The following is a 10,306-nucleotide window of genomic DNA, read 5'->3' on the forward strand; positions in this document are numbered from 1 at the left end:
TTTTTTCACAGCATCCTAAATGGTTGAACTAATGGAATCGCATTACACTTAAGTGAACTTTTTGATCTCTTTGAAGAGCCTTTTAATCTTTCAAGGCAGACAATTGGTGAGCTGTTAGATAATAACAAGACAGAGATCTGGAGGAATTGTTACCAAAAGGTCTAAACACTGATTGTTTTCATTTTTTGTAGAATATACTATAATACAGTACTATCTAGGTTTTAAAACTTAGTTTTGACTTCATTCTGAACTTGCAAATGCATGAAAACCACTGTGTAATATGAAATATAAATGAGTGCATAGATTGCAATGAACATCTTGCAATATGTGAAATGGCTTCAAGAGCATGCATAATAAATTCAGCCCTTTGGAGGAAAACCGTACCAGTAGCTGAATTTTTAGGAGTGATAATTCCACTTAAAAGTATTCTCTGCTACTCAAGCACCCTGTGTCCTAAGACCTATACAGGAGAACACAGCATTAATCCTCAAACCAGCAGACTCCCAAGGCAGTTAATTATGGTGAGCTCCATGTATCAGATGAAAATGGTAAAATAACTGCCTGCTGTTGGGGAAGAGGTAATATTTGAAACAATCAGCAGGAAAGCCAATAAATCTGTGGAGGTTTGAGCTTGTCTTCTCTAACAGCTGTACTGTTGATGAAGTAGGGAGCAGTTGAAGGTAGCTATTTTTTATAGACTGAGTTTTAGACTACATAAAAAGTATTTCACTTCTAACTTATTAAAAATATTTTTCATTTTCTCCAAGGTTATAATTTTTCTCTTTTTTTAGTGACAGTAATTTTGTGCCTGAATAATACTTCCCTTTCCTCATATCTGAATTTCAGTATTACAATATGCACTAGCTTTGCAAACTGTTGAACCTAAGCATGAGTTCATGAGCTATTTCCGAGGTTACCCATCCATTCTTTGCAAAATGGAAAAGCAGATGAATGATTATTCTTTTGAGAGCACCCCGGAAATATCATCTCAAGCTTTAGATTCTGCTTGTGTCTGTGTTTATGCCAGATGGCTCTGGCTTATTTGGCTGGGTGGGCATTGTACTGGAAATAGTTTAACTGTACTTCATATAGCTTTATTTACTGTCTCATTAATTTTAACTTTTCCAGAAGTTTTCCCTCTTCAGAAGCCATTAGGGTTAAGTTTCATGCCGTGTTAAGAATTTTAAGTAACCAGAGAGAGAGCACTTTGTCACATCACAGGAGAAAAACAGCTGTTTGAGACTGCCCAGTTTGGTTATTATCTTGTATTTGTAAGATCTTGAAGGGGGCCTTTTTTTGTTCTGTTACCTCATATAAATCACTCATTTAAAAACTGTAATTTATGTTGTTGGCCAAAATTGTAATATAGCAAAGAGTAAGTAATTTGTATTATATACATGCAAAAGCCTCTAGTTATATGGGGTCTTTTAATTTATTCCGTCTGCAATTAACACCCTGTGTTCTGTATATTTATATGCTGGGTTTGTCCTTTTCTGCTATTGCATGTTCTGCAAGTGCAGACTCTTATTTTGTCAGAGTGGCACAACAATTTGTCACTGAGCAAAACCTGCAAAAGAACCTGGAATGACTTGTGGTGTGTAGGTTGATTACATGTCCTTCAGAAGCCTTCTGAAGAAAGTGAACAGGACCTCATTTATTGTTGTAAACAACAAAAAGCCTCTTGTCCTAACTGCTGCTAATGTCTAAAGAGAGCTTTTACTCCAAGGCATGATTTGAAGTATACTCTATTTACCTGAGGTTACTGCTGGCAAAGATTTTTCCATCACCACTTAATTTTTTCTTGTTCATGTTTCTTCTTCTGTGCATGGCCATAACATACTGAGAAAACACTCTGCAAAATAAAAGAGTATAGGATATCCAGGTCTTGTAGAAACAATGAATTCCCAACAGGAGTTTAATTATCAATTAGTGCTGCTTGCAGGGGCTAATCTATGAATTTCACAAGTACAGCATCCAAGGCATGACTTCAGATTATTTCAAAGAAAAATGGCTTTGTCAATAGGAACTGCAGTATATTTAACTTAGAGATAAGGTGTAAAGAGACGTGTATTTTACAATGCTCTTCACTTTTCCAAGTAATCTAAGTACCAGTGGAGAAAACAATTCCTGCCTCTCTACAAAGTCCTAGTATGAAACTCCTTTTTACTTTAGGGAGAGTGTTACTGTATTAAATTGATTTTTTTAACCAACTTGCAACACAAGAATTGTTGGGACCGTGGGCTGGGGGAAGGCAGTGAGAATGGGATGGTTATTTTTCTCACTATGTTTGCAGATGTGATTGAGTTCATCTAGAAACTGAGCATTTAGAGACTTTAGTCTCATTTGTTGTATTTAAGCCAAATTAGAGCTTTGCACGTGAACTGTACTAGGAGGGTTAGTGAGTCTTGGCCTAGTAAATAATTTTCCTGAATGAGAAGAGCCTAAATCCGGTAGCTGGAAGAGATTTTAATCTATAAAGCCTAATAGTTCCACTTAAAAATAATTGGGTTTTTTACTTGCCTGAAGTGACAATTAATTCTGTATAGGCCTGAACAGGAACAGCAACTGCTTGTAAGTGAAAGCATTCTTTACTGTCACAAGTGTATGCCTGGCATGAATTTTTTTGGTGTCTTCGGGGAAAATTTGCATACTTAGTGGTCCAAACTGTGTAGGTTTATTAATAGTCCTAAATTTTCAGAAATATATTTACAGGAATGGTAAGTCAGTTATATTTACTGCAAATTACACCTTTAATTGCATTTAAAGTTAGATGAGTACTCCAACTGTATGTTGTTGTATTTATAATTCTGAGGATGTCTTCACTGTATGGGATCCCCAGACCTTCTGGAGAAATGACTGGAAGGGACTGCAGGCATTCAGGAAGGACTTTCACCTGCTTGGATGGCTTCTACTGCCTGTGCTGCAGGCTCTGTTTCCAGTGGAATTTACCAAACTAGGGATGCCATGGACACCTGCAGTCTATGGGTTATGTTTTTTTTAGGTGACCACTTAGGTTACCACTTGAACCCAGATTTTAAATAGTTTAGGTGCAGAATGACACATCCAAAGCTATGTACTTACTGAGGTCCTAGAAGGTTTGGCTTGCACTAAGGTGAAAAGAGTAATGATGGTCTCATCCCTAAAGGTAACGAACCATATTTTAAAGTTTTCTGAAATACTGACTTTAAGTATCCAAATTCAGTTGCCTCTAATTTTTGCCCTTGTGGTCTAAATAAGGGCAAGACCTAGCAAAACAAAAGCAAGGAGTTAGAAAAATGAAAAAGATACCAGCAGGATGGTATGGTTTTGCTAGATAAGTGTGTGCAAATACTTGGCTCTTAGTTGATGATAATTACATATGCTTTCAGATATTGCAGAAGAGTAGGCTTTTGGGAGGATTTGCATTCATGGTTACTTGATTGACTGTGATTAATGACATTATTTTGGCTAAATGATTTCTATTGCCTTTCTGTAAAGTCCAGAAAATGTAAAACACAGTATCAGAGGTGAAATGCTAGTTGTACTTGAAAATGCTGAATATGTATGATTAAAATTGAAAAGATCTCTCTGGAGGAAACTGCAGGTTTGACTATTCTTAATGTAAACTTGTACTCTAATATTATGGACTCTTTATAAGTCTGCTTTCTCGTTTTCAAGCATAGCCTGAAAATATGTGACATTTTCCCTTAAATCCTCCTAATCTTCTATTTGATTACACATTTCCCAGTCTAGCTATGGTCCATCAGAAAAATAAAAATAAAGCATATTTAATATGTAAAAGTCTCTGACTTGAGTTCATATTAAAAGTAAAAATAAGTAAATAAATAAAGCTGTGTCCCATAGCCTTTTACTGAGTACTGTTCTTGGCTTTCTTGAGGAATGATAACCATCCAAAATACCACTCAATTCTGATACAGTGTTTAAGTAGCAACAACAACAAAGTAACATTAACTATTTACATGTATTAAAAATCCAATTTTTCTATTTTTACTTGGAAATTTTTAATCTCTTCCCTGGTAAAGAATCAATCAGGAGTGGGGTTAGGGTTTTTAAAGACTCAATACATCCCTGATGCACCTTAGCCAACTGTATGCCAGTTCATTAAAACACTTGCTGATCATGGGCTGCTGTTTGCAGAAGCACTAATAATACCTTTGCCAGTAACTGCCTGAGGGCAGCTGGAAGGTTTGCTCCTGGGAGAATAGCCCAGCAGCACGCTGACTTCCCTCAGCTGTTCCACAGCAGGCTGACATTAAATGAAAGGCTGCACTTCCTAAAGACATGCAATATGAAACGTGCAACTGAATCAGTTCACATAGTCACAAGGTATCAGTGACCCTGAAAGAAAGGAAGTAGGATTTATGGCAGCCCCATTGCCCTCTGAAACAACAGCTGGAGAGGGATTAAATGATTCAAGTGGTAATTTACAGACACATATATGTGTAGAATTAAGTAGAAGATTCAACAAAAGCCTTGATGTCAAGTTGAATGCAATTTTCTGCAAATCACGTTTTTTTGACTTTTTTACAGTTGCTGCTAACTTACAGAAGATAGTAGATGATCCAAAGGCCTTGAAAACATTGACTTTTAAGTTGGTAAGTAAAAGCATCAATGGAAGAAACAAACAAATTATCAAAATATTCACATAAGAATCTGGATTCTATCTCAGTTATGGATACTTTGTTGAATAAATGTGTTGACATATAAAGTGACTGAAATTTCCATGTATTAGATAAAAAGCTGAAACCCTGTTTTGATAGGACAGTGCCATAACTGCATAGGGAAGGCAGTTCAGTCACATGAGTTCTGAGGCAGCCTGAGGTTTAGGTGAGAAGCTGCAGTAAGAAAACTCGCAGGAAGAATTGAAGAATTGAAGTAAAGCAGAGAAAACTGCAATAGCTAGGTTTACAGTCCTTCACCCCAACCCCCTTAGCTCTACCCTGGCTGAAATGTCCTCTGCTGATGGACATATTGTTCCAATCCCATTTTTTCAAACACCTGCCCCCATTTTTCTTGCATACAGATCACCTTCTCAACTGCTTACTTCTCCCCTTAGTCCTTTTTAATCTTCTTTCAGTTGACCATCCACCCCTGCATGTTGGTCTTTCTCCCAGTGTATTTTATTGTTGTTTGTGCTTCTCTACCTCTTTCTATCTTCTGTATCTATGTCATCAGACCCTGGGTTGGGGCCTGGGACTCCTTTCTGTGCTGTGGTCAATATTGATCATAGCATAATAGATTTAATTTAATATTAATAAATTTAAATCACAAAACCTTGAGCCAGAATTGATGTGCTGTGTTTGCTTTTATTTATTGTTAAAATTAAGTTGAAAAATGTATATACCTAAAGCTACTGAATTATTAGTTTTGTAAATACCAATTAGCTTTCAGCACCATTTGCTGGAGTGACCCAGTCACATGAGAGACTAGACTGGATGTCTGTTAGATAAGCAGGTCTCCAGAATCACAGCTTTGTTTATAAAAGCAGCTGCTGTAGATAGCCATTTTTAGACCTAATTGATGATGATGTATTAATTCAAGACTCTTCTTCCCATGTCATTCTTTATACAGATCTGAGGAATTTTAGCTGATTCATTTGAACTCATTTTTCCTCTTCAATCCAGTGAAATCCCCTGAACTTCCACATTGCTTGTGAGAAGGGTTTGGGGTAGGGGAATAAAGACAACTCAAATTCATTTCTTTGGCCTTTGCTATAAATACAGCTTAAAAGCTACTGCTTTTCTTTTTGCAGCTGATCTGTGCTCCCGCTGTCTAAACATCTGACTTGGCTCTATTGTGTAGTAAATGACATCTCACCAAGAGCATTTAGGTAACAGATACTCCAGAGGCTCTGAGAAGCCTGGGTTTCTCATTGCCACACTTAAAATAGAGGCTTGTGACTCCAAAATGTAATATCCCATAGTATCCAGGTTATGTATGATTTTGAAAACAAATTCACTTGAAAATTTAGGTTGGGATTTTTTTTTCTATTTTTTTGGTGATTCAGTTGGATTTATTGCTGAGGTTTAGTCAATGTCACATAGAATTTCAGATTCCAGTGACTGAATGCTGATATCATCCTGCTCCTTACCATACTCAGTATTAGCAGACAATCCAAAATCAATGTCTTTGTCCCTGCTGTAGGTAAATTCCACTGGATGGGTAGGAATTCTGGAGGTTAATTTTTAACCTTAGTTTTTTCCTCATACTTTTGACCTAAGTTTCCTGCACTAGTTCCTATTTTCATGAGAAAAGACCATAACAAGAAGTATCCTAATTTATTTTTCTCCTTGGATTAATTCAATATATGTTCTTTTTCTGCTTATTTCTGTATTGTATAGTGAAGTTGCTAAGTGAATTGTTGCCTATGAGATCTCTCTCATATCTTTGTATGCATTACTGGGTCTTTGTTACCTCATAGCAAGATCTCACTGAATTTGAGCACTTGTATGCAACTTGATTAAAACAAATTTTGTTGGTAAATATTTAATGGGGATTAAAGGTCTAAATGTAGCTAATCCTATATCCATTCAGAAAATTCAATTGAAAAATACTTCTTAGTCTAGGATTAGTTGCTAATATTTCTGGACAAGGAGTCTGGTTAGTATCTCTCTGCTTACAGGTTGCTGTTACTGGTAGTTTGCTGGTAAATAATATTTCTATTCAAACAGCAAACTGTCCGTCTTTGGGGTGAAAAAGGAACAGTTTATGTCTTAACTATTTTTTGGTATTTAATTATTATCAAAAATAAAGAAAATTTTTAAGCTGAGGTGCCTGGATGGCAGGGGTTGGATTCCCTCTCTTGCATATTTTATAAACAATGTATCTTTGCTCTTGCAATGACATAATTCTGAAGAACATAAATAGTATTAAATATCCCCTAGTTGTCTTGGCTAACACAGAATGAAAACTTCCCTCTATGATCCAGCTGTCCACACTTTGGGAAGGAGGCTGCTTTAAGACACAAATAATCTTGGAAACACTCAAGGAAACACAAAATCATTGCACAGCATAATTTGCATTTTGTGTAAGGACTTTGGTTATGAAAAAGGGTGGAAAGAAACCCAAGAATGAAAGAGTGTGTTCATTCTCTACCAAGCACTTTTATTTTGCAGTTTGTGTATAGTATTTCTATTTATGCTAAGCACAAAATATAAGTCAATAGATTCCAGGTGCATTAAATATACATAAATTAATACTTATTGATAAGAAAGGCATTTAAATATCTATATGCATCTAGATATGTTACTTAAAATGACTTGGAGGAGATTGATAGCTAGCTAGAGAGTAGAACAATGTTAGTAATAGTAGCACTTTTTAGCATTAAATTTTAAGTGCAAAAGTCAAACTCCACTTATTTGGTAAATTCCCAATCCAAGCACCATTCAGATATCTGAATAGTAACCAGGATTGATGATCTCAGACCTTTAATTTGCTGCTTCTGTGGAATAAGAGATGTGAAATACTATCTGAAGAGAGAACTTCTGTTCTCTGTGTCTGCTCAAAGTAAATTTGAAAGAGTAGCCTGATGTAATACTTCCACAAGAGTCAACATGGTTGTATTTCTGGCCATAAAAATTGAATGGATTTTGTCAGTGCACCTTCTATGCACAATCTGAGAGCTCTTAACTTTACAGCACATGTTCACAAACCAGTTCTGTTAGAGGGTTCAACTGCTACTAATGCAAAAAAGAATCAAAAGCTTTTTTATAGGGTGGACCAATTGTTCTGTTGGAAAAATTTTGTGATATGCAAATGACTCTGAAGGCATCTGTCATAAGTAAGTTAGCATTGCACACTTTTAATCCAATTCTATTAATATTTTGACGTATGTACCATATAGATAAAAATGTATAAACCCCTTTGTTTAAAATGTTACTTTTGTCCTACAGAAGCAACTTTGGTGTTTAAAAATCAAGACAGAAATACTCTGCCTCCAGCATATTTTTTTCTAAAACAGACCTAAAGTAATTGTTTAGTTCTGAGCAAAGTGATTTTATATTCTTACTGTTATATATGAAAAATGAACTGATTACTTGTGCCAATTTGTTTTGTGACAGGCTTTACTGAATAATCTAAACTGTACAGTTTTAAGTACTAGATTGTACTGTCAGGAGGGAGCTGTCCTTTTGCAAATATTAGTATTTACTATTTTACTGAAGACTGCAGTTAACTCAGTTTCTTGTTTAAAAATTCAGCTGTTTGGTGAACTAACTTGGTGACTGGACTCATGAGACATTTGCTGTGTACAGCACAGTGGTAAAAAGCAGATTCTATACATGTATATTAGATGCTTTTCATGAGTGAAAACTGTTTACTCCCATGAAAAAGCAAATTTGGCTCTAGTCTGGAAAGTTTGGTTTAAAGATTTTGGGTATTTTGGTGTCCATTTTCCAGTATTTTTTTCTATAATTTTTAATATTGATGACAAGTGTTTGCTAAAATTAAGGATGCAATTGGTTGCATGCTTACTGAGGCCACATGAAGCAGTCTGAAAGCTTTCCTTCAATCAAGTGTTTGCTGACTGGGCGATATGGGGAAACTTTATATCCTGGCTGTCAAATGCTCCTTTGCAGCATGATATACTAAACATTTCTGTTTGTACTTGCAGGCCTCTGGCTGTGATGGCACTGAGATTCCTGATGAAGTGAAACTGATTGGTTTTGCTCAGTTAAGTGTCAGCTGATGTCTGTCCCTTGACCCCAAGCCGAATTGTGAGATTGCGAAAAAGCCAGCTTAGATGCAAAGGAAAATTAATGCACCACACACTGAGTTCTGCTTCATTATCTAGCAATTCACAAAGTCAGAACAAGCAAAGCCTACAGCTACACCGCTGCTGTTAACGTTCAGAATGCTCCTAAATGCCTCTTAGAAGTTGATTTGGATTCCCCCAGAGTGAAAAGCCTGTGGAAATGCTCTCAGGTGGCTGTATTTATTGGTTACAAAAGGAACTTTCTATCAAGCTTACTTCTTTCATGGACTTTGGGTGATACTATTTTACCTGTACTTGTGGTTGATAATACTGCCTCTGTTCTGTTACATTTAGAAATTAACATACATATAAAAGTTTAGAAATATTAGCCAAACTTGAATTCTAGTTTAAAAAAATGACTGTGAATTTTATTTTTCATATATTTATGCATTACACATACTAGTAATAAGAAAATTATTTGACTTGATTATGTGCTATTTGCAGTTAATCTCCCACTATTTAAAAAAGTTTCAGGTATGTCTTTGAAGTATTTAGTAACTTCTAGGGGTTTTTTGAAATCATTTGATCTGGCATTAGCAAGCTTTTGTTGGTTGTGTATCAAAAAAAAAGTCCACAAACTGATCCTCAAGGGAGTGGGAGGTGCCTTGCAGATATTAATGTTTTAAGAATGTGCCTGAGGCTGCTTATATAAATAATCTCCATTTTCTAGAAGTACCATACATATGGTACAATAAATATATATAGTTATTTGAGCGAGGAGGGGATATACAGTAGCAAAGGTGTTAGAGTATTTTGACTATGCTTTATTGGGGAGTCGATGAGCTAGAGCTACTGTAAACTGTTGTTAAGGTAGAATGCTTACTGTGTCCATCTCTGATCTGACTTACCCTTAATGATAAAGACCAGTTTCATACAAATGAATAAAAACTTGAAGAATGGAACTAAAGCTTTATTTGAAGTTCTGCTAAATACCTAGGTGGAGTGAAAATAATAGGGCTTTGTGCAATGATCAAGTAAAACTCTGTTACAAAGAAAACACTTCGACCCAAGTAGCCCTCTGCTTTAACCTGTGACATGGATGTTATGGAGCTAGGGAACCTTAGAAAGACTTCCACATTTGGAGACATGTTTCTCAGAGGTTACACTTTAAACTACTTCCTAGTTAATCCTAGATAAGTGGCAGCTCTTTAATGTACTGAAAATGGCAAATATATATTGTTAAGAGAAGTTATTTATAATGCCTTGTCATAATCGTTGAGGTGTTCTAGAACTATTTGCATACAAGTCAATGTAATCCCATCCCATCCTACTGTTTACATGATGATTACTCCAAGATGACTGCAAAGATTAAAAAAATAAAATTAAAATAAAGATGTATTGCACAAACTGATTTGTATTTTGAGTTTCCATGCTCTGAGTGGATTACGGAGTTGTTATTACAAAAGGCTGCTGCCCTTAGTTTGGGAGCAGCAGCTGGGGAGGAGGCGGTGGAGGAGAGGGTTGCTAAGATTTTGCTGAAGCCATTTCTAAGTCTCCCAAGGGGTTACTTCAAGAAATAAATGTCTTTCTCGGGGCACAACCTGTGCTGCTGGT

At 36.0% G+C, this 10,306-nt stretch overlaps 1 protein-coding gene across 3 annotated transcripts in view; it reads left to right on the forward strand.

The window, feature by feature from the left end:
- The window catches only part of STK39 (serine/threonine kinase 39), a 75,642-nt gene extending 65,539 nt beyond the window's left edge, over positions 1-10,103 (forward strand). For all 3 annotated transcript variants that reach the window (XM_036386877.2, XM_036386876.2, XM_036386875.2), the window contains 2 exons: positions 4,531-4,595; positions 8,612-10,103. In XM_036386877.2, coding sequence (XP_036242770.1) covers positions 4,531-4,595; positions 8,612-8,686 — 140 coding nt within the window. In that variant the 3' untranslated portion in view covers positions 8,687-10,103. The remainder of the gene's footprint in view (positions 1-4,530; positions 4,596-8,611) is intronic.
- The last annotated feature ends 203 nt before the right edge of the window (positions 10,104-10,306 follow it).

This window comes from Molothrus ater, chromosome 7 (genome assembly GCF_012460135.2).
Source record: "Molothrus ater isolate BHLD 08-10-18 breed brown headed cowbird chromosome 7, BPBGC_Mater_1.1, whole genome shotgun sequence".
Classification (NCBI taxonomy): domain Eukaryota; kingdom Metazoa; phylum Chordata; class Aves; order Passeriformes; family Icteridae; genus Molothrus; species Molothrus ater.